At 41.5% G+C, this 25943-nt stretch overlaps 1 protein-coding gene across 1 annotated transcript; it reads right to left on the reverse strand.

The window, feature by feature from the left end:
• Window positions 1–14279: 14279 nt before the first annotated feature.
• Window positions 14280–21152, reverse strand: LOC144464789 (uncharacterized). Its single transcript, XM_078172699.1, has 2 exons — window positions 21075–21152; window positions 14280–17010 (listed from the first exon to the last, which is right to left on the reverse strand). The coding sequence occupies exon 2, from the start codon at window positions 17000–17002 to the stop codon at window positions 14951–14953; it is 2052 nt and encodes a 683-aa protein (XP_078028825.1). The 5' UTR covers window positions 17003–17010; window positions 21075–21152; the 3' UTR covers window positions 14280–14950.
• Between the last annotated feature and the right edge of the window lie 4791 nt (window positions 21153–25943).

The following is a 25943-nucleotide window of genomic DNA, read 5'->3' on the forward strand; positions in this document are numbered from 1 at the left end:
TTAATGAAATGCGGAAATTCTCTGCTGCTGGTGAGTAATGAAATACAGACTTCTGCCAGCCGACAAGGTTTTTTTATTTTCTGTGCAAAGAAAAGGTCAATCAGCACACGAGCGGTCAGAATGGAGAAAGACCCCGTGCATGGGGAAGCTTAAACATTTATACCTGAGGACCGCCTCTTACAGTGTGTTTTACACCCTTCTGTCTGCGGCAGGGAGCGGCACCCCAACCCATTGTTTTCACACTCTTTCGTCTGCCGCAAGTATTGGCTCCGACCCCTCAGGGTGTGTTTCACACCTGGCGTATCGTGCATACGCCAGGTAACACCCCCACCCCCCCACCCCCCCCTCTTAAAGGGCCAGTGTGTAAAATGGGTTGAAAACCATTGGAAACAGTGACATCAGTGGTCAAATTCTAGATAGCAGGGCTCACTCGCTCACCCCTCCCGTCGGGTAAATGACGGTGGCCTCGTAGGGACGAAAAGCCTTGCGCACGAGTTTTTCAGGAGTAGGTCTATCTAGCGACGAGGTGAATGTTTATTTAGAAATCTAAACCATGTTATCATATTGTAATGAATCCCTCACGAGCAGGAGACCAGAGGAGCGTTCGGGAAAAAGGCCAGTTTATTTGAGCACTCCAGAAACTCCGGTAACACTCCAGGGGGTAAAAGACTCCGTCCCAAACTCTGACTCTTCTGGCGTAACAGACACACTTCATAACTTTACACACATACTCGTTTACCATGCTAAGTGGGGACCCCCTCCCCTCTCTGCTCCACCAATCTCCAGCCCGCACACTGACTAACAGCGTAGCCGGTAAACAGAGCTCAGCTGTTTATTTAGCCTAGCAATATCTCCGGACTATAGTAGCTGCAATGGACGACTTTGAACGCGATTTTGAAGAGTTTCTTGAAGCGGACACAGACCCAGAGCCATACCTGTTTGAGCCGGAGCACACAGATGAGGAACTCCATGTGTTTGATGCTGAGCGGGTGAGAAGAGAGGCTGAATGCACAGAATGGGATTCAGTGCTTCTGCTACCATCGTTGGGGAGATATATCATCAGGAGGAAAAGCGCTGCAGAGAGTGCATCACAAGGAGTGAAGTTGTGTCTTCTTTTCCTCGCAGATGACGGTTCGGATTCATTCTCTCCTGTTGCGTGGTAAGTGTGGTCCATTCGCAAACTTTATAACTAAAAAAACTTTTCACTACTCTCTATCAACGAACTACTAACACTCTGCTGTTTCCTCCTCCTTCTTCCTTCCTTCTGCTGTCTTCGCTGGTTCATTTATACACGTGAAACGCATTCTCTGGCTGGCTGGATTGTCCGCTCGGTCTGCCGTACATACATGGCGGCGCAAGATGGCGACCTCTCTAAAGCAAGGCCCTCGATATATATCTATATAGATAAAAGCATAACTATGAGGCTACGAAAACCAAACGAATTTTATTTTATAGTGATCATACACTTGTATAAACATATTAATGGGTAGAATATTCAGATTCAGATTCAGATTGACAATAAACCATGCCAAATATTACACACTGGCCCTTTAATTATCTGACACATTAATTCACATGGATTTTAAAATGTATCATCATGGCAGTTGTTTAGAAGAAAAGAGAGGATTAACAAAAGGAAGGAATGAAAGAAAAAAAAGAAAATAATAATAATGATAATGTAACAATGGTGATAAACAAAAAATATGTACGTAAAAAAAAAAGAAGGAAAGGGGGGGGAGAGAAAAAGAGACAAAAAAGAGAAATAAAAAACAAAACATTATTTACAAAACGTTATCACCAGAGTCAGTCTGAGCTGGGCTAATGATGGGGATCAGGAATGTGAAATGAGGCTGAATTTTGATCGGCATTGTTAACGTTCATAATATGTGTGAATTTCAAATTTCGGGATAAAAAGTGCTGGTGAATGTTGCTCTTTGTCCTTCTGTCAGAGTGACAGTCTTGGCAGGTTTGTAGGTGTAGGTCTCTATCAGTATCGCGTGATAGAGTCAGGATCAGGTGGTGCATGGTGTAGTCTGGTGGGAAAAGGTTTTGCGTTGTTAGTCCTGCACGTCTAGTTGGTGTCTGTTGAATTCACAGTTATTTTTCGTGCCGTCCTCTGATGAGCTTGTTCGTCCTGGCGTTGTTCGTCCTCGGATCGACAGCTGAGTTCCTCCGTTGGCTCAGGGACCTTCCTGCAGTGGCTGGCGTGAATCCACGTTGCTCTCTCAGCGATCCTCACAGCAGTATGTGTTGTCAGGAGCACCTGGAATGGACCTCGCCAGCGTTTGGAGTGCCAGTGTTTCCTTCTTAGGTCCTTTATCACCACCCAGTCGCCAGGTTGGAAATCATGGAGTGATGTGGAAGCTGGTGGTGGAAGGGCTGATTTCACCTGCTGAGAGATTTGAGAGAGAGTGGAAGATAAGTTTTTTCAGTATTGTAACATGTCATCCTCACATAGGCCAGTGGAGGGGAGTGGCCTGGTTACAGGCTCCACTCCTAGGGATGGAGGTCTGCCAAAAAGAATTTCAAAGGGACTCATGTTCACTCTGGACCTTTTTCTCATTCTCATATGCATTAGGACAGTAGGCAGAGCTTTTGTCCATGGCAGTCCCGTTTCCTCACAACACTTAGCCAATTTTGATTTAGGGTGCCATTTTCTCGTTCGACAGCACCTCCACTGGCAGCGTGGTATGCACAATGTTGTTTGAGGTCAATGGCAAGAAAATCACTGATTTGGGTTATTGCAGAATTGACAAAGTGTGAGCCATTATCGCTGCTCAGTTTAGTTGGTATTCAAATGTTGGAATGGTCTGTCTGGTGGTGGGTGAGCGGCGTGTGTGATTGTTTTGGTTTTACCTGCATTATATGTTGCACAAACCATACATGATTGACAAAACTTCTGCGCATGAACTGAAAACCCTTTGGTGAACCAGTGTTGAGTTATGGCATCCAACATCCCCCCTTTTGACACATGGTCCAATCCATGTGTCAATTGTGCAAAGTGAGGAAAGAAATGTTTGGGCTGGCAAGATTTTGTTATCGTGTCCCGGCCACACTGCTTCTTCCTGTGTGGCACTGCAGCGTCTCCACAACGTCTTTTCTTGTGGTGTGGCAAAGGACTGTATTGCTGTAAGGGAGCTGGGAATAGAGACTGGAGTTGAAACAAACAAAGTATCAAGGATAGTGGGTTGGAGTGCAGCTCTTTTTGCAGCGGCATTGGCTCTTGTGTTTCCTAGAGAGACAGAATCTGAGTTGTTAGTATGAGCAAGGCATTTACAAACAGCAATTGAGTTTGGGAGCAAAATGGAACAAAGGTATGCGCACTGGAGAGTCATCACAGGAAACAATTACTCCTGCTGCTTTAAGAGACTCAGAGACTGGTGGTACACACACACTCTTGGCATATCCTGCAGGATTTTGTATCTAGGTGTGAGGTTAAGAGATCTAAACATTTGAAGTATTTAAAAACACAAAGAAAATACAATTACAGCTTGCATTAGTGATTTTGTAACTCACTTTTCTAAATATGGTAAAGTTGCTGCAGGTCGCTGTTTAGACTATCTACCATAAACACCATAACAATTATCGCTGTCACTTTAGATTACACCCGAAAAGAGCCTCATACTTACACAGTAAAAAACGTGTAAGGAAATAATAATTATGAATGTAAATTATATAATTTGGATTCATTTAATGCAAATTACTGGGTAAATATTGGAAAATGTGAGGTGTGGTTCATCAGGACAGAGAGTGAAAATTAGCCAAAGGTATAATGTCAGAAGCGGGACAAGAGACCGCGACTGCAGATTCCCTGCCATATGGGAAATGTCACACCTGTGATCAGTCTACACTATGATGTTAATTCAATTAAAAGTGTTTTGAATGTCTTTCAATTGTGTGCAATACTTCAAATTTAACACAACTGACATTCCATTGCACCAACTTGACATTTTACAAAAACGTTCAATGTAAGTTCTGTGAAATACATCAAAATTATATCATTTTAACTTGTAATTATTTTTTCCTTACGTGTTTTTTACTGTGTAAGTTGCAGGATACCATAACCACACAATTATTATTATAGTAACGCTCTATACTTGAGTCAAACATCAGGACAAGATAACAATCTAAAAAAATAAATGTTGATTAATAAGTTCAAGTTATTTATATAGCACATTATCATACATAGAATGTCACTCACTGTGCTTAAAAATAAAAGAAAAATGAAAAAATAAAAAGAACAGCCTAACAGTAATAATAATAATAATAATGAATAAAATAACAGGCTATAATAGATTGAGGGGAAAATAAGACTGAATGAATAGATGGTAAAAACAATAAATTAAAAATAAAGATAAAAAATAAAAATAAACCTAAAACTACGTCACAGTCATTTTATAACTAACCCCAGATAGCAAAAGACTTAATTCAACGTTGAATTTTGGTCAAATTGGTTAATTTTGGTTGAGGTTGAAAAATCTATGTTGACTCAATGTTTAATTACAGATAGCATTTCAACGTTTGAAAAAATGTTGTTGAATCAGCATTGTATAGATGCTGGTTTTTTTAATGTTGAAATGTCAACATTGAATTGACATCGTTTCAATGCATGGTGGGCTGAGATGCTGTGCTGATGCACTGAGCACAAGAAGGCTAGTAACAAGCTTTTACAAAGAGTCCAACTCTGCAGTGGAGAACAGGCACGTCTCGCTCACTGTGGCTACGGCTAAAAACATACACACCTCACTGACTGCGTCTCACATCATCACGTCGCCCCTCAGATTATCCCCATAGCTACCTTATAAAAGTCCATTCTCACTAAGACGGGAATATCCGCGCGGATTATTCTCGTTGGAAAAATATAAAAGCTGATTTCTTGGGTTCTTATGGAAGTTTGCACACCGAGGCGGAACTTTCGTGTGGTGAAAAAAAGTTTCCGCCCAGACTTTGACCCCCCGCGGAATTCGCCGGCAGAACAACACAGCTGGGCCAATAATATTGTTTGTTTATAGTCACGCAGATCGGGAGAGTCCGAAATCCAGTCAGGCAGGACAGTATGGGGGAAAGGTTGATAATTTCACAGCAGCTCCTCCTTTTTGATAATAGACAGGATGATTTTATGAACAGTGAATTAAAGAACAAGGTCTGGCAGTCCATTGTCCAGCTTGGTGGCTGCGGTGAGAGTGTAAGTGCTAAACAAAGTTGATGTTGACGCTTGTTAAACGTTAGTTTGCTGGCTCGCTGCCGCCGCTGCTGCTGCTACTCTCGTCCATGTTCATCCGCACCTGTTCGCGCAGCGCTGACTTGGAACACAACAACGCGAAATTTCGTAACGCGTCCGTACCGCGCCTGTGTGTATGGTTACTGACTGTAACAGCGCTCAAGGGTTGGATTGGATGTTCGTCCTGTGATAGGCTAGTGTCATGTCTATGTGTACTTGTACATCAAGCTAACTCATTCTACAGAAACAAGCAATAGGCTCCTGTCCTGTGAACATTGTCTCTCTCAAGGCTTGCTCACTTAATTTAATTATCCTTAAAATTATTTCAATTGCTGGAAATGTTAAATGTTTAATTTTTATTTTCAAGGCCAAATCCCGTGTATCTGGAGTCAGATGGGGAGCCAGAAACGAGCAGTGTTAAGAAAAAATTTGCCAAGCCACCTGATGTTCGTTTTCCAGGTACAGCGATGACACTGTCAGTTATGGCACTAACTGCTACACCTGTGTACATATTTCTCATGTATAATTCCACTTATTTGTTAATACAGTGCTGCCAGAATCCAGCCAGTGCCCCTCACATGCAAGCAGTGGTATGTCATTACTTATTAAAATGGCAGAGACAGAATTTTGCATGTGAGCTTTAATTTAAAAGCATTTAGTTTCTCTGTCAGTACATACAGTACAGGCCAAAAGTTTGGACACACCTTCTCATTCAATGCGTTTTCTTTATTTTCATGACTATTTACATTGTAGATTCTCACTGAAGGCATCAAAACTATGAATGAACACATGTGGAGTTATGTACTTAACAAAAAAAGGTGAAATAACTGAAAACATGTTTTATATTCTAGTTTCTTCAAAATAGCCACCCTTTGCTCTGATTACTGCTTTGCACACTCTTGGCATTCTCTCCATGAGCTTCAAGAGGTAGTCACCTGAAATGGTTTTCCAACAGTCTTGAAGGAGTTCCCAGAGGTGTTTAGCACTTGTTGGCCCCTTTGCCTTCACTCTGCGGTCCAGCTCACCCCAAACCATCTGGATTGGGTTCAGGTCCGGTGACTGTGGAGGCCAGGTCATCTGCCGCAGCACTCCATCACTCTCCTTCTTGGTCAAATAGCCCTTACACAGCCTGGAGGTGTGTTTGGGGTCATTGTCCTGTTGAAAAATAAATGATCGTCCAACTAAACGCAAACCGGATGGGATGGCATGTCGCTGCAGGATGCTGTGGTAGCCATGCTGGTTCAGTGTGCCTTCAATTTTGAATAAATCCCCAACAGTGTCACCAGCAAAACACCCCCACACCATCACACCTCCTCCTCCATGCTTCACAGTGGGAACCAGGCATGTGGAATCCATCCGTTCACCTTTTCTGCGTCTCACAAAGACACGGCGGTTGGAACCAAAGATCTCAAATTTGGACTCATCAGACCAAAGCACAGATTTCCACTGGTCTAATGTCCATTCCTTGTGTTTCTTGGCCCAAACAAATCTCTTCTGCTTGTTGCCTCTCCTTAGCAGTGGTTTCCTAGCAGCTATTTGACCATGAAGGCCTGATTGGCGCAGTCTCCTCTTAACAGTTGTTCTAGAGATGGGTCTGCTGCTAGAACTCTGTGTGGCATTCATCTGGTCTCTGATCTGAGCTGCTGTTAACTTGCCATTTCTGAGGCTGGTGACTCGGATGAACTTATCCTCAGAAGCAGAGGTGACTCTTGGTCTTCCTTTCCTGGGTCGGTCCTCATGTGTGCCAGTTTCGTTGTAGCGCTTGATGGTTTTTGCGACTCCACTTGGGGACACATTTAAAGTTTTTGCAATTTTCCGGACTGACTGACCTTCATTTCTTAAAGTAATGATGGCCACTGGTTTTTCTTTAGTTAGCTGATTGGTTCTTGCCATAATATGAATTTTAACAGTTGTCCAATAGGGCTGTCGGCTGTGTATTAACCTGACTTCTGCACAACACAACTGATGGTCCCAACCCCATTGATAAAGCAAGAAATTCCACTAATTAACCCTGATAAGGCACACCTGTGAAGTGGAAACCATTTCAGGTGACTACCTCTTGAAGCTCATGGAGAGAATGCCAAGAGTGTGCAAAGCAGTAATCAGAGCAAAGGGTGGCTATTTTGAAGAAACTAGAATATAAAACATGTTTTCAGTTATTTCACCTTTTTTTGTTAAGTACATAACTCCACATGTGTTCATTCATAGTTTTGATGCCTTCAGTGAGAATCTACAATGTAAATAGTCATGAAAATAAAGAAAACGCATTGAATGAGAAGGTGTGTCCAAACTTTTGGCCTGTACTGTACAAGCATATCAGTCATCAATCAGTCAATCAATTTTATTTATAAAGCCCAATATCACAAATCACAATTTGCCTCACAGGGCTTTACAGCATACGACATCCCTCTGTCCTTATGACCCTCACAGCTGATCAGTCATGTGATATGTGTTCAAAAGTTACAGCATCCACTAAACCTAAAACTATGTCACAGTCACTTTATAACAACATAACCCATCTAAAGTAAATTAATTCATCTATAAATGCAAAATGAAAAAGTTCAGTTTTGAGTTTCGGGCAAATCTAATATCTATTGGAAGCTGATTGTGGCAGAACAGCTAAATGCCATTTCTCCTCACTTAGTTTTAACCCTGGGGACTATCAATTGACCAGTCCCAGTAGATCTACGCTCTACCAGGTGTATACTGGGGAAACATTTCAGAAAAACATTTGGGGCCACGTCCATTTAGTGACTTACATATTAGGAGTTGAACCTTGAAATCAATTCTGAAATTAACTGGGAGTAAAGATTTAAGAATGGGTGTAATGTGATGTCTCTTTTTAGTCTTGGTTAATAGTCTAGAGGCAGCGTGTTGAATTAATTGAATCTGTCTAATGGACTTTTCGGGGAGGCCAGTTAGGAGGCCATTACAATAATCTACCCTACAGGATATGAAAGCATGAATAAGCTTTTCAACAAAATCTCTGATCTTAGCTGTTTCTGAGATGCCAGAATGCTGATTTTTTAATGCTTTTGATGTGATCAGTCATAGTCAGGTCCCCATCCAAGATGACCCAAGTTTTTTACTTGAGTCCTAGGTGTGAGTGCTTTAGATTCTAAGTAGGCACCTATTTGTGATCTATCCCCTTTGTTCCTAAAATAAAATAATCTTAGTCTTGCTCTGATTAAGTTTTAAAAAATTCTGCTGCATCCAGGTATTTACTTTTTCAAGGCAAAGACATAAGGAGTCAATAGGACTTAAATCATTTGGTGACAGTGCAAGTAAGACCTGTGTGTCATCTGCATAGCATGATATGCCACTTAAACCATCTAAGGACGGTATCAGAAAGCCCAACACAGCTTTCTAGTCGGTTGAGAAGTATTACATGATCAACCGTATCGAAAGCTGCACTACGGTCTAACATTACCTGGGGTCCGTTTCACAAAAGTAGGATTCAGACATCCAGGATAAGTAAGTAAGCCTGGCTCAACCAATCCAAAACAACAGAGTTCAGGCTTAATTGGTTCCACAAACGCCAAGCCAGGATAAGTAGACACGGATTCATCAAGCCAGGTGAAACTAATCCTGGATAAGTTGCAGCACATGGCTCCTTAAATAGACCCTGTAATTGATCACAGATTCACTGATTCACCATGGCATCACGTGCAGCATACTTCTCCCCATCGGAGCAGGACATAATTATGGAGGCCTACGAAGAGGTAAAAGAACAAATTAAAAAGAAAGGAAACACTGCCACCGCCATCAAACAAAGAGAGAAAGCATGGCAAAGTATTGCAGACCGCCTGAATGCGTATGTATTGCACAAACACACACTCACTACCCTGCTGAATCCATCACAATTACAATCCAAATAGTTAATTAACATTCCCAAAAACGTAGTTATACTCTGATTATGAAACTGCGAGTGAAATGGACTGTAGATGTGAAATTATGTAAATGCAACTACATATTTGCTCCTCAGTTATTTCATTCACTATCTATGTGTGTGTGTGTGTGTTATTTATTTTGTCTTAATTAATTTATTATTCTTAGATTAAACATGACTGGGCCCAAACGAACTTGGCAACAAGTCAAGATCAAATATAAGAACATCCTGCAGAATGGTAAGTGACCTGACAAATACTATGCACGTGCGTACATTGTACCCAGAGGGTGCCTACTCACATATTGTCTGTACTTATAGCTGTTAAAAAAAAACCCACAAGCAAGGCACGGGTGGTGGGTGACCACCAGCTGACCTCACCCCTGCAGAGGACAGAGCCCTGGAACTTAACAGAGGCAGGCCTGTGTTAGAGGGGATCCCTGGGGGGACAGACTCAAATATAAATCCCTCCCAGGAAGATGCCTCCCTCTTCATTAAAGGTACATTCTTCCATCTTTACATGGGACATAACCAACCATTCATATTGAATCCATTTGGACTATCTGACTCTGTTTTACCTTGCAGTATCTGGAAACACCATCTCACTGTTGGAGCCTCCAACAGTGGCGTCACCAATACCAGAGGATGATGATCCAGTGAGTCCTCCATCAAAGTCATACTGTGTAGCCTGGCATGTCTCATCTGCTTGCTTTAATATGAATCCCTTTTAAATGTGATAGGGTGAAGGCACCAGTGGAGCAGCAGGAGCAGCAGATGAAGTCGATGAGGAGACTGTGTCTCTTGATTCAAGAAGGTTTGAGGTATCATGTCAAATGAAAGTACTCATTCAGTCTACAATGGTGAGAAGTCATCATCATCTGGAGCCCACACAAAATGTCATTTCTGTAACAGGACCCAGATGCTCTACAGGATGAAAGCCAGCCTTGCAACATAGTGAGTATTTATGGAAGTACATTCCCATCATGCAAAATTCCTGCTGTGCTGATTATTATGTGTTTACAGAACTCACAAGCTATCAGACAGCTGTATGCCACACATCTGAAACGGCAAATACAACTGGCCGATATGGACATTGAATACAAAAGAAGACAGATGGCAGACCTCTCCGTGGAGTCCGAAATTAAAAGGAGGAAACTGAGGAAACTGAACCTTGAAATAAAAAAACTTGAGCGGGAGGTGAGTTTCACCTTCAGTGTACACTGTATGCTGACTGTAACACAGACAATCTATTAATTATTATTCTCCTTTCCTCACCCAGCTTCAAGAAGAAGAATCTTAAATAAAAGATCAAAAGACCTTCTGTGGTGTTTGCTTGTTTAATTTGTGCACAGTTAGGTGGGATTGCAGATTGTATTCCACAGTCTGACATAATGCCTAGTGTCATCTCTATGGTAGCCCCAAGTGCTTTGATTGGTTAGAAGTCACACACCAAAGACTGGCTGTATTAAGACAAAAAGAAATGCACATAATGTACCTGAAATGCTATTTCCCAGATATCAAAACACTTTATGGCAGAAGTTGAGCAGTGTGAAGGTCAAACAGGGAGCATTTTAATCAATTATCTATTCTTTAAGGCAATAGGTATCCTGATAATTAGATAACCATTTGTAGCTTGTGAGAGTGCAAAGGTGTTCCTCATTAAATCTAGCGATCCAATAGCCTATATGAAGGCCCAAAATGGTGTGTTCCTTCCTGCTCAAACAATGGCGTGTCCATTCCTGCAAGAGGTTGTGGATGGAGAAGCTCTTGTGCTCAGGAGAGCCTTCAGGCGGGAGAGGGTCTTCAGGGACAGGGCGAACCCATTGGCCTTCCCTGATGACCACCTACACGAAAGATATAGGTTTTCTGCAGATGGCATCCGATATCTGTGCAGACTGCTGGGTCCCAGGATCCAACACCACACAGCACGGAGCCATGCGCTGAGTGTTGAGCAAATGGTGTGTGTGGCCTTGCGCTTCTTTGCAAGTGGGGGCTTCCTGTACTCAGTGGGGGATGCTGAAAACCTGGCCAAGGCCACAATTTGCCGTGTGGTGCGTAGTGTCTGTCTAGCCCTCAAATCACTATCAGGTGTCTTCATCTCCTTCCCTGGACACAGAAGACTCAGTGACATCAAAGAGGATTTTTATAGGATTGCAGGTAAGAGTACTGTAAGTACAAATTACAGGACAAGTGTTAAGTCATAGTAGGATACTTATTGCTTTGTGTTGCAGGTTTCCCCAATGTCATTGGTGCACTTGACTGCACCCATATCAGAATAAAATCCCCCTCAGGTGCCCATAAGGGAGATTTTGTGAACAGGAAATCCTTTCACAGCATTAATGTTCAGGTGAACATGACTTTATGACATTAATGAACATTGTACATTGCTCGTGATGTGCATTGAATGGTTTAATAGTCTACATCTTATAATTTCAGATGGTCTGCAATGCTGACTACCTGATCAGCAATGTTGTGGCAAAGTGGCCTGGCTCAGTCCATGACTCACGAATCTTTCGGTCCTCTGCAGTCTATTGGCGCCTGTCACAAGGTGAGCCACATGACCTCAATTAATAACCACTTTTAAAATCAAGGCTATGTCAAGAATGTCCCTCTATTGATAAGGCTGTGATGATGACATTTTGTATTCACAGGTGAATTCTCTGGTGTGCTGCTGGGGGACAGAGGCTATGCCTGCGAGCCTTTTTGCCTCACACCCTACGCAGACCCTCAGGAAGCACAGCGGGCATATAACGATGCCAATGCCAGGACAAGGGCTCGGATTGAGATGACCTTTGGCCTCCTGAAGGCACGCTTCCAGTGTCTGCACCATCTGAGACAGAGCATGCGATATTACTGTGGCCTGTGCTGTCCTCCACAATGTGGCCTGCCTGAGGAAGGAGAGGGCCCCCAGAGTGCCATCAGATGTGGACCGGGACAATCCGGCCATCTTCCCGGATGACGACAGTGGTCGGCTGATCAGGGACCAATACGTTTTGAATTATTTCAGTTAAAATGCATTCTGCACATTTAAGTTGAATATGGCCTGCAATAGCAGAGGAATTTGTGTTATTTTATATTAATTTGGCTTATTGTGCTGTGTACTGTGCGTATACAGGCCTGACATTTGTTCATTTGTTAAGTATGGATTTGTCCTGCATTTATTCCAGTGTGCAGACATGCAGGGTGTTTTATATACAGACCTTTGAGAATGTGTATTTATTCTTGTGATGAATAATATGCTTTGATTCAGTGCTTTCTATCTTGTAGAGCACTGTGTGACGTCACTTTTGAAAGGAACTGATGGATTACTTGCTTTGATTTATCCTATTCAATAAAGGAACATCATGTCATCATGTTACTGTATGGTGTGTATTTTTTTAATCATTTATTTACAGTGTATATATATATATATATATATATATATATATATATATGAGAGAGATAGTCTAACTAAATTTTCTACTAAAATCATTTATCTAAAATGACTGCAATTAATGATCACAAATGTTTAAATAATGACAGTGGGTCTCGTTGAATGTGATAAGAATGTGTAGTGTGAAGTGGAATAAATATTAGTTTCCATTTGTGGTAGCTGCTGACTGAGATAAGGGATGAGATTAAATAAATCCTGGAACTTAGCCTGGTCTGGAGCAGGCTAGCTCCACAGAATAAATCTCCATGGTAACTTATGTCAAAACATATCCCACTTCCCCCTATCCTGCTTTTGTGAAACTGGATCAAGGATAAGTTGATCCAGGATAACCAAGATATCCTGGCTTAATCCCTTATCCTGGTTTTGTGAAACAGGCCCCAGGACAGTTGTTTTACCTGAGTCTGTATTCAGGCAGATGTCATTTAACACCTTTACAAGTGCAGTCTCAGTTGAGTTGGAGTTGGTCATAGATGCTATTTGTATTTAAATAGTTACTGACTTGGTTGAATACAACTTTCTCAATAACTTTGCCTATAAAGGGGAGGTTTGAGATTGGCCTGTAGTTGTTGAGCACAGAGGGATCAAGGTTTCTTTCTTTAGGAGGGGTTTGATAACTGCAGTCTTAAGAGAGGCTGGAAAATGCCTGAAAGAAGAGAGCCACTCACAATCTTTAGAAGCTCAAATGCCACACAACCAAAGATGCTTTTAAAGATGCTTGTGGGGAAGGTGTCAGGACAGCAAGTAGATGAGCTGAGCTGCATCACAGTTTTTTTCAAGAGTTTTGCTATCAGTGGCAGTAAATTCAGATAAAGAGGCTATTTGTATTTGATGATTTAACCAAGACATTACATAACAGGGTGGAGCTAATGCTTTTTCTAATATTTTCAGTCTTGCTATGGAAGAAGGAAGCAAACTCATTGCATTTATCAGGTGACATAAAGTCTTGAGGTAGATGTACTGGGGGATTTGTTAACTTATCAACAGTGGCAAACAGTGCACAGGAGTTTTTAATGTTCTTGTTAATGATGTTAGAGAAATTAGATTGTCTAGCTTTTCTTAACTCATAGTTATAAGCTTGGAGTTTGTCTTTGAAAATATCATTGTCAACCTGAAGCTTGTTTTTTCCCCATTTACGCTCAGCTTTCCTACATTCTCTCTTCTGAGTCGCTACAGCTGTGGTATACCTCCATGGTGCTTTACATTTACTGGGGCTTTTTTTAAGCTTGGTAGGTGCTACAGAGTCAAATACCCTGAGAATATTGGAGTTAAACAGACTTAGATGGTCCTCCACGCCCTGAGTTGTTATGCATGGTGTAATAGACATGGCTTCCGTAAAAAGACTGCAGGTATTCTCATTAATATACCTCTTAGGGACAGTTTTAGATTGAGTTTGGCTAATTGGAGAGACCAGGCCATCAAAGAATACACAAAAATGATCAGATAGTGCTAAGTCTATAACATTCACATCTAACATTAACTGAAGAAATACAGAGACCCTCACTGATAACTAGATCCAGAGTGTGACCTTTGATATGAGTGGAGTTGCTAACATGTTGTACCATATCAAACATGTCAAACAAAGCAGTGAGCTCTTGATGAAGCAGAAATCGGTGTCTGCAGCTGGGCCTGGGGGCTCCCGACCTTGCCTTCAACTCTTTAGGTTGGACTCGCCTTCTACTCAAATAAGTATCTTAGAATCAGATGGCTGGTGCTGAGGAAATCACTGGAGACACGTGGAATCAGGTGCAACCGTGTTTAATGTGTTCACAAGCAACAACACACACAACTCATGAGTCAAGCTCTGGAACAAGACTTAAGTTTCACTCTCTTTGCGCTCCCTTTTATGCTGGTGAAGATTCTGCTGAATCTCCACCTTTTTCCCTTAATCCTGCCCACTTGAGCCTGAACACAATGGTGGCATGTTTTTGCCTTTGGTTGAGTCCGATCTTAATGGTGTATTCTTTTAGAGTCACCTGGGTATGAGTCATACTGGTGTCCAAGGCCAAGCCCATATCAGCCTGGGCTGGAATGCCCCAAACTTTCCCACCATTGTGTTTGAGCCAGGTCTCACGCTATTTTTTAAAAACACTGAGTACACATTAACACTGAGTACACATTAAACTCACCAGTTATGATAAAAGAATCAAAATCTGTAAGGATGATTGATCAATGATCAATAATGGAAAAAGACAGACCAATCAGATTTCCAGTGAAGCACAGAGTTGCAGAATACCACAAGCACACAGTAATCACTAGTTTCCCCTCTAAACTTGAGTCAAATATCAGGACAAGATAACTAAAAAAAAATAAAAAATCATTGAAGATTTGTTTGATTGATCAATAAAAGTAATGAAAAAAATGGTGACGATCAGAATTAGGTGACAGTTTCATAACTGGTAGAAACTTTGTTCTAGTAGTAATCCTCTTCTCCTCCACCAAACCCAGCTTGAACTATTTCTTTGATCCTCTCAGTCTCCTGGGGTGGGGCAGCTGGCAGAATTGCTTTCAGACCATTCTCTATTTCTGCCATCCTGTCATCTGTCTTCCTCTCAAACTCCTTCTTGTTCTTGAGGACCAGCATAAGGATGCCCTCCTGAGCTGCTGTGCAGGACTGTTGCAGCTTCAAACGCTCTTGAAGGAATTCTGGCTTCTCCTTATCCATGGCCATGAGCTTGCCCAGGCTGCTCACTCTGTCCATCAGGTACTTGTTGGACACTTCAGTGTAGGTCCCTGAGATCATGTGGACCAGACTGGCAACATTGGAGGCTTGGAAGGCCTGGTTGTACAGCATGTCTTTGACAAATAGTTTATTGTTGTAACTGAGTTTCTTTGTATCATCAGCTGTTGAGACGAAATCTTTCAGTGTCTTGCTGAGGCTGCATTTGATGATGTTAGAGATCATCTGGAAGAAGCGCACCATCTTCTCCCACTGCTCTTTGACTCTGCCCATGGCATCGAGACCCTTGACCAGCATCTTGATGGTGGTTTCAAAGTCAATCTCCTTGAGCTTACAGCTCTGCATTTCAACCAAGATCTCAGTCAGCTCCTTCTGATTCTGCTCCATTCTCTCCACAGACTTCTCATAGGCCTCCCGTGTTACCTTGAGTTGTTCTCGGCTCTGCTCAATTTTGAAACGAGCGTTATCTGCTGCTCTCTGACTGGCAGACTGATCTCCTGTGCTGCTCTGTGCTTTGCTCATCATTGGTGATGTAGGAGAAAGAGCTGGAGAGCCCAGTACTTTTTTGCTTTTGGTGTCAAAGATGCGGGATTCTTCATCCAGTTTCTTCAGTTTCTTGATGAGCTCTGTTTCTTTCTTGTCACCCCAATTTTCACCAGGTTTATATGTGGCCAGTTCTTCACAGATGTTAATACCCAGCTCACAAAGGTTCAGAGCATCATTCTGAAGTTTGCTCCCTTTCATCTTCTTTAAGGCCCCAGAGATTCTTTTGAATTGAGCTTGAGACCAGTTTGTCTTTGTGGATTGTGCTTTCTGATCATACAGGTCCTGCCAGGCTATTTTCCCTTCCTTCAAATACTGTGTAAGAGTTCCTACAATGGAAAGAATCTCTGCAGACTTACAGCCGACTGAGAGCACATCTACGTTTTCATTTTGCGATTCCTTTCCTTGGAATTTGTCTATGAGTGTTTCTGCTGAATCGCTGATTGTTTTTATTGGAGAACTTACCAGGTTAACGACTCCATTAACCAATCCTGTCACTGCCTTTGAAAGTCCTTCAACCACATCCATTCCAATCATTTCCCATCCGGAGGGAAGAGAGTCCATTGCTTTCTTGTAGCTATCTTGTGCTTCATTTATTTCCTTTTCCATGGCCTCCATTGCTTTCTTGGACCGTTCTTTAAGCTCAGTGGCGGTCTTCTCCCGTATTTCATTTTCCTTAATCTTCATCTTCACCTTCTCCAGCTCTTCTCCATGAAAGCGTTCAGCATTGACACAGGCCGCCAACAGTTCCTGGATTAAGTTGATGACATCTGTGTACTTCTTTTCAACACTGCCTGACAGTGTCACACATTCATCTGCAATGGTGCGAATGTTTTCCAGCTGATTTGGCAGGAGCTTGTCAATAACTTCATCAGGTGCATTGAAAAGGAGCTTGACTGCTGCCTTCATGTAATCAGGAACTGTGGCTGTGTGAAGGCGGATCTGATCCATATTCTTGTGGGCCTCATTGAATGCATGCCAGCCTGAGTTACAGATTTGCATGAGGCAGGCCCTGAACGAGTCTGGGTATTGTATGTACTTGTAGCCCTTCTCTGGGGGGTTCTTGTTGATGGAGAAGTCATCAGATGAGGAGATGAAGACGAGCTCCCCCATGATGGCGATGGAGAGGGGGGCAGGAGTCAGGTACTCTTCCCAGTTTGCATTAGGCTGCATCAGCATCTTGGTGGTCTCTCGCATATCTGCTGCAGTGGTGAGACCCTGAGTGGCCTTAGCAATTTCCATGGTGTGTGCTGTTCAACGAAGCAGATAAAGAAGATGTCATGCAAGTGCTTTGACAAAATACAAACAAATGCAAAATACAATTTATATTACTAATACAAGCCAGGGGGGATCTGTCCATCAAGATCAGGAGGATGGACACACCAGAACTCGTCGATATTATACTTGTGGTTAGCCCATCAATGAGGTACCGATATCATGACATGAAGTTGCAGGCAACAAATGAATTTAATTTGGTGGGAAATGTCTTGGATCACAGCCAATGAGAACCTCCTGAACGAAGTTGGTGTTCTAATCCAATAGATTCCAAGCCAACTGGCTTTGGGAAGACAGAAATTTCTAAAATATGACTTAGACTTACAACTAAATTCATGTAATGACTAAAACTAAATTGAAAATAGCTGCCAAAGTTAACACTGGTAGCTGCCTGCCTCACCACATGATAATTATCAGCATGCAAGTACATACTGTTCTGATGATGTGTGGAAGTTTGCTCATTTTCTTCACTAGTCGGAGCTGACAAGAAACTTCAAGTGAAGTGGTAACAGCAGTTTAGAGAAAAGAAAAGAAAACCAAACACTAAAGGCTCAGGTGTAGTCAATAGTAACGCGGTAAAGGTGAAAAAAAAGTTGCTAGTGCACGACGTGTTCCCTGGCATATTACCGCAAGGTACCGCAACAAGATCCCTGTGGAGCTCAATGTGCGCCTTGCTGCGCGGTCTCAATTTTTGGGAGGTTCGTGGCCGCACAACACAATTTTTGTCAACAGGCGGCAAGCACTCGCCGCTAGCTGCTCACCACCGCCTGACTGTACCTAGACCTTAAGATGCTGCTGGATATGGAAGTAGGACAGCTATAGTGCTAGCTCCAGTGCTGTCCTTTCTCCATTAGACTCAGGGGAAGAGGATAGCAAAGTTTGGCTTGACGCCATTATTTAAATTAATAAAAATAAATAAATTAATAAATCCTTGGAATGTGTGGTTTTACAGGCTAAATGTTTTCTTCACGACTAAAAAATGCAAAAACGACATCCTTCTCTGTCTTTTCTAAGGTTGCCTTTAGATCTGTCCATAGTTAGAAATAACAAGAAGATGAACAAAGATAGACTCAAGATAGTCATGTTTCCTGCAGTCTTGAGGAGATGACTGCTCTTGTGTGACTATGTGTGTCTCTGAATCGAGCCCTGGGCTGTGAAGGCAGAAATGGTGCCATGGTGGAGTCTTTCATGATACACCTTCATTTCCTGAAGCTTGTGATGTAGCCTAAATGTCCTTTGCCTGCACTATGATCTGTTGACCCAACAGCCTGATTGTCACTTTGCTTTTACTTTATATTACTACAAATGACCCAAAGGGTTTTTTGCCATTACTGAACTGTTGTATCATGTCTGCTCATATCTAAGAGAAAAGCGCTAAGTAATTTGCCATGGAATTATCTCGGAGAGACTGTTTCTGCTCATTTGGTTCTATCCACCTACCATGCACTGGATGAATGCAGTCAAAGCTACATAAGATACGACAGCAGTTTTTTCACAGGAAAATAAATATGATCTGGTATTAGTAGCAGCCAGTATTCATTTTGTTGTCTAATTTTTTTTTAGTATATTTTTTGGGGCTTTTTATGCCTTTAATCAGATAGGACAGTATAAAATGACAGGAAGCGAGTGAGATGGAGAGATGGGGTGGGATCCAGAAAGGACCACAGGGCGGGACTCGAACCCGAACCCAGGTCGCCGGTGTATGGTGCAGGTGCCCCAGCCAGTTGTGCCACGGCCAGGGCCGTCGTCTAAAATTTTAACGAAAAGTATTCGTCTACACTTTTTCCCATGATGATAATGAGCTGAAAATAAGTTTGATATCCACCTTATTTTTCACGGAAACACGGAGGCAAAACAGAACGCAGCCAGCTTCCGTTTTTTTGTGCGACACTTCTGGTCCAGCACTCTTTCCACTGTGTAAATGGGAATCGCCTTGTTGTTTACCTTGCTGAGTTTAGCTGTATATATATATATATATACATATAGCACATTTTTCACGTCACTATATCACCGTTTAGACTAATCTGATGTTTGTAAAGTCTATAAACACAATGATTGAACAAACATTAGTATTTTCTCTGTGTGTAATTAATAACATGGTTATCGTAGATTAGCTAGGCTAACCGTTAGCTGTTAGCCGTCAGCCGTTAGCGGTGTCTGTAATAACTCAATAAACGGTCCATGAAAAAAATATTTTCTCCAGTGGATGTCTTAGTTACAACATGATTGAGCTAATTGGAGTAGTTTCATGTCGTATCCGACAACGGGAGGCTTTTAACAGATGACGTCCTGATGTTAGCTTTGCTGCTAGTGTTAACGTTAGCTGTCCCTGTCAGCTGCAGCCACTGATGCTTTCTAGACATTGTGATTTCCCAAAACTGAATAAATACCACACATAGCAACACAAAACTGCTTTGCTAGCTCAATCATGTTGTAACGGCTGGATGGTTGATGCGTACATGCTGATTCAGGTGCTATCAGAGCCGATCCGCGCATCACTATGGCTTAATGATCAACTCAGTCAATTAAAACAACCCGTCCTGTGTTAGGAGTGTATGTCGCTGACAGAAAGAAAGAAAAGGGAAAAAAGATAGAAAAGCAGCGTACACCTCACATATTTATTTCTCACAGTTGCGCACACGTGTGGCTGGCATGCAGAAGCACCGTCTGTGTGTCTGTGTGTCGAGGGTGTGAGCCGCAGCTTCAGCTGCTCAGGTAGAGAGGCTGTGTAGCCCGCTGTGTTTTTTCACTGATTCGGTTCTGCAGGTTCTCTGCTGGTACACTGGAGACGGGGATCAAGCAGTTTGTCTCACTCGGGATAGATTGTGCTTTTTTGGTTCATAGTTTATGACTGACGTGCGATTTATTCGCGTTTAGAGGGAATAAATTTCCGTTATAACGGAAACGTGGGCACAGTTATCTAACGTTATACAAAATACACAGACTAACTAACTAACTAACTAACTAACTAACTGATTGACTAACATAAACAATTGAAAACTGAAAAAAAAATTAGCTTGCACCGTTAGCTCCGGTAAGGGAAAGCATGAAGGAAAGTGGCTGACCGGAAGTCACGCACAAAAAAACGGAAGTTGATCACTATTTACTTCCGTGTGTGAAAATAAGTTTGATATAGATCTTAGTGACTAAAAACTAAACTGGACGTTATGTTTTGTTTTCATTGATCCATTTTTTGGACTAAATTGCTCGTGATAAATTACTGGACAAAAAAAACACACTTTATTGTATTAGACATGTATGTGGCTTTTCTCAAGCAAGTTTGGTGTATCGAGCTGCATCTGATAGAATATTTACATCATCCAAATGGCTTCAACACTTGATAATTAAAACATGTGACTTTAATATCAATTCCTTATGCCAGTATTAGCCTAAATGAAATGAAGGAACATATATAAAGGACATATATAACAACTAAAAGTTCTTGTAACACTAGTTGGGGTGAGACATGTTCGCCAATAATACACAAATAATATGTGCATGTATTACTGATCATTAATGTGTTTATTTAGCATCATTACAAATGTGTATATGTATTCAACAATTTCTTATCTTACTGAAAATTGAATTTATTTATTATTTCTTGGTAAATCCTTAATAAGCAATTAGTGGGTCTTGATCTGAAGTTACTGATATCTAGATCAGAACTGCCTCGTAATACATTGTCTTTTCTCTAAGGAATGTAGAAGCTCTCTACTAACCCAGAGGCTACACCGGGTGCATGATTTCAGCCTTGCTGACGCGGAGCATTTGCTGCCAGAATAACACTCTACTATAAACAATTGAATTACGTGTCCGCACTCGGCGTAGCCTCGGGATTAGACCCAATAACTTAATACCATGACCAACTAGTTGTGATTTACAAAGAATAAATTATTAGTTCAGTAAGAGTAAGAAATTGAGCAAATACATGTGTGATGATACTTAATACAGACCTCATGTAATTCATGTAATGACTAAAACTAAATTGACAATAGCTGCCAAAATTAACACTGAGCATATGATAATTATTGTCACTTACAGTGTGAAGTGAGAGAGGGTTCTCTTCAGCTGATGTGTTCTGATCGTCTGACGAGGAGCAGTGGAGAGAGGAGGTGCTGAGAGGCATTTTTAAAGGCAAAGAACAGGAAGTGAAACAGTGAACATCAGTCTCAGTGTGTGATAACGTCTCTCAACCAATCAGAAAGAAGCTCCTGACACTTTTTCGTTCCACTGGGCATACATCCCATAATAACCTTTAAGCACACTGTAAGCTGAGCAGCCTTGTGCTCCTCCTCTTGGCGTGTTGAGGCTCCACACTGTGACATCAGAGAGCCAGAGAGGAGGGAGCTGCAGGAGCTCCTCTGTTTATTTGATTGATTGTTTATTGAAAATGAATCATTCACAAAACATCAACACACAAACCACAACGAACACGTCTCAACCTACAATGCACATTTAACATTTAACATAAAGACAGTGAAAACAAATAAAGCAAATTCATAGTTCTGCACTCTTTCTCTCGGGGTCCTCGGATATTTTCATCTTTCATATGCTGTGAGGAGACTTTGCATGTTTATTCCCATTAGTGTCAAAGCACTGAGCTGATCGTCCATAAGAGTCTTTTTAAAAACAGAAAAAGGGCCTTTGTCTTCCTCCATTTGGATGTGTGTGTGCACCAGTATCAGGTTGTTCAGTCAGATCACAGTTAGAGCCGGATCTACTAAAGGTTTGCAAGTATAAAAACGTGTTCAGACTCATTGCACGCGCAAAAAAATGTACAAACTGATGTGCTAAAAGTGCGCACTAAGGGTTGCGTCTTTCAAAGGTGCAAAATAGCGCGTCTGCTTTCAGTTAGTACGTTTGCAGCAATATGGGGCGTTTACACGCAATTGTGTGTACTGGGAGGAAAACATGTAAATATATTAATTTAGCACACGGAAAGTGATTTATCAAACCTGAAAGCAGTTTTGTTCATAGAAACTGTGTATATATTTAACACGTGTCAAAGGGAGGTGCAAACGGTTTGTATGTGTAATTGCGCACACATGGCTGCTGTTGGGAATAGAATCATTTTATGTGTTTTACTATAAGTTGTGTTTCACTATATAAGTTTTAGATGTGTGAACAATGAGAATACTGAGATGATTTCAGCTGATATGAATGTGTTTGCTTTGCAGAAGTGGAGAAGTACAGGAGAGGAAGAGACATGAAGTCTGAGGAGCACATACCGCAATGCTTAGATAATTAGTTTCATATATGGTAAAAAGAATAGAAAGTGATATACAGATAGTAAGGTACAGCACGTGTAGGGAGTTGTGTTGTTCTCTTGTCTTTCAAAACAGGAACCACGCCCCCACCGCCAGCGGGAAGGAGTCAGATTAACAGGAGGCAGGGGCGTGGTGTGGTGAAGGAGGAAGTGGAACTGCCAATGAGAAGAGGACAACGCCTTGCGTGCACAATGACACTCTGTTACGCTCAAATATACTGGGTCAGGGAAGGACAGGAGGTCAGACTTCGTGAACTGACACACCTTTGTTGTTCGTCAGGGACGTGAAGTTGAGACCCAGAGCTCTGTAATTTTATTCCTTTACTGCTTAATAAACTACATTAACTGAGACCGAATATCTTCTCCTATTGCTTCATTAAAGAACACGCAGGACTGAGCTCACACATAGCACATTAGAGAGTAGGATGAGACTCTTAGTCCACCACTGCGGTTATTGTTGCAAGAAGACATCAAAACGATGAAAGAAGACGCAGAGAATGCATTTTTCACCCTCGTGTGAACATTTTTGGTATGAATGAGGAAACAATCATTAACACTGGAACCGCCACGACGGTCTGACACACTGTTTGGGTTTTTATAATGCAAATAATTCTGTTTAGATAAAACCTACAAGCTTCTCTTCCGATGTCTTTTCCTCAAAATGTGCGTGAATGTTTTCTGAAGCCTTTAAGTTACAAAGATGAAACACACTAAACTGAGCATTTATAACTCAGACCGCGGCCGCAGTTACACACACCACTGCTGAAAATTATACATTTTGATACAAACAGGTGGCTATACATATTGCAAAACTCTGTAAAAGTACACCAAAGCATACATTTTAATTTCCAAATATTTATTTGAAAACGAAACCATTCATACAGTCAATAAAAAAACATTCTGTTAATAATAAAAAACAAATGTAATCTCAACAGTGACCGCACCAGCCGGCAGGACTGCGGCTGAACTGCTTCCAGTGTTCATTCATTCATTCATTCAATTGCGTTTTCAATGTGTGTGTGTGTGTGTGTTAGTATGTCAGAGAGGAGGAGTATCAATAAAAAAAAAATAGTTTCCACTAATTATTTCGGTGTTTATTTCTTTTATTCTTTTATTAAAATGCGTAATATAGCCAACAATATTATAAACCAAAAGTTAATCTAATTTATTATTGTAGAATGTATTTAGCAAATCACCACTTTCAACTGGAGACACAGCGCAGCAGCAAAATTATAAAAAGCCGACAAATAGTGTTAATTAATTGTCACGAGACATTGGAGAGGTTGTCAGTCCTATTCTATAGTCTGTAATATTTTATTTTATCATAGCTTCTTGTAAATGACTCAAAAATGCATTTTGTGTGCTTCTGAGCACACGGGAAGCATAAACAATGAAGTTACATATGACGGTCGTGGCGCTTGGAGGGGCACTGTGATCCTGGCGGTCCTAGTGATATAGCGTTTGTGAGACAGTCAGGTTTCTTTGCTGTAGCTCATTTCAGTGTTTATTGGCCTCATCTACCAACACCTCTAATTCCATAGGGTCAAATTTCACTTTGCGCTTTCTCTCCAAACTCGCCGTGCTGCAAACCATAAAACACGCAAAACCCTCATTTAAATAGGGTGTCTCCAACATGTTTGCACCTCTTGTCATTTACGCAGTCACTCTTAGTAAATCACATGCAAACCGTGGTTCAGCCCCCTAACCCGAAAAATTCTAGATTGCGCAGGCAAATTAGTACAGGCTAATTGGGATCTTAGTAGATCTGGCCCATGGTGTCCTTTAACACAACATTTTCTCTTGTGAGAGTTAGTGAGGTGGGTTTAGGTTGACAGCCAGTCCTGCAGAGTGTGTGCAGTGGAACAACAGATGATCAGTAGTTTCAGTTTGACAGAAGACACAGTTCTTATGATCAATACCTAATCTCATTCTCAGCAGCTCACTGGATGGATAGACATTATTCATAATTATGGAATAAACTTCATTTGTCTCGGGGCTTAAATATATAAGTTAAGACATATTATATATTTGATAATGTCTGATTTAAGAAGAGAGCTGGATAATGGAGTTTCTATTCTTCAGGTGATTACGTATGACTTTATTTGAATTTTCCTCAGCCGGAAAATCAAGACCATTAAAATGGAGTGCAGGTGGATTTATCACACCTGAGTGTGTTTCTATGTTTTGGGCTAACATTCTGACTGACTCAGGGATCGCTCTGATAAGTTCATCAAATTGATCACGTGTTCAAGTTGTGTTGTGTTTCGAGCTAAAGTTCTCATAAGATCGCCAACATCCCTGGTCATTGATTAGACGGGTCACTGACCAGATACTTTCATCCATCCAGTGCTGTAAGTAGCCATTGCACATATCTGTTGTTCCAGATTGGGGTTTGATGAGGAGTAAAATCGTGTGTGTACATGAGTTTCCAACATAACAACATCTGTTTGGTTGGAAGTGTTTCAACCTGAAAATCATATTTAAATGCTGTGTTAAAATTAAAGTGGCTAAAATCTTTCCTGCTGAACAAAAACTGTATTTGGTGTTGTCTCCCCAGAGGTTTGTTCAAAGAAATGCTTGGTATAGAGTTTTGTCTTAAGTATGTTCTTCCAAAGATAGCCAGTCCTGGCTGGGGCGGCTGTGGCTCAGAGGTGGAGCGGCTCATCCACCAATTGAAAGATCATCAGTTCGATCCCCGGCTCCTCCAGTCTGCCTGCTGAAGTGACCTTGCGCAAGATACTGAACCCCAAATTCCATCAGTGTGTTACTGTGTTAAAAACCACCTGGCACGTTGTATGGTAGCCTTTGCCACCAGTGTATGAATGTGTGTGAATGGGTGAATGTGACTCATAGTGTAAAAAGCACTTTGAGTGGTTGGATGACTAGAAAGGTGCTATACAAATGCAGGTCCATTTACCAAAGACTGTCAGGTCCCTTTGGAACCACATCTTGAGCTTAGATTTACATTCAAATTTTGTCTTGTAAATTTAAGGTTTCACTGGTTTTTGCATCTTTGGTTATGAATTCCAAGATATTTTATTTATTGTGATTAAGTGTTCAACCTGATGCTTTAGAAAACACATCAATTAATTCAAAGACTTTGGGGATTTGTTCTATTTTTTTTATGAAGCCAGCTGGCTTATAACTATCTGTTTATCAAAAACATTCAGTTTGGCAACATCAGATTTTTTAATATGAATTGCTTGCATTTCTGCTGCCAAAATAAAGAAGAATGGGAAGAAGTTGCATCCTTGTTTAACACCTCATGGTGAAATGAGGGGCGGTGCCCTGAGGGAGTGCTACTGAGCTAGATGTGTCATTATAAACGGACTCTATTATGTTAGAAAAATTAGGGCCAATTCCACATATGTAAAACTTTGGACCCGTCCAAATACCCCCCCTTAGCCCTACCCCTACATTTGCGCGTTCCCGCGAGGGGTCCCCAATTCCTTTTTGCGTGTAGGGGTAGTGGATATGAAACTAGCCCTTCGGAGCAACGGATTTAAAATTAGGCCTATCGTGACCCGAAAAGATGCAGAAAAATTGGTCCATGCTTTTGTTACCTCAAGGCTGGATTACTGTAACTCTCTATTATCAGGTAGCTCTAGTAAGTCCTTAAAAACTCTCCAGCTAATTCAGAAT

Source organism: Epinephelus lanceolatus, chromosome 11, assembly GCF_041903045.1.
Source record: "Epinephelus lanceolatus isolate andai-2023 chromosome 11, ASM4190304v1, whole genome shotgun sequence".
Taxonomy (NCBI): Eukaryota; Metazoa; Chordata; class Actinopteri; order Perciformes; family Serranidae; genus Epinephelus; species Epinephelus lanceolatus.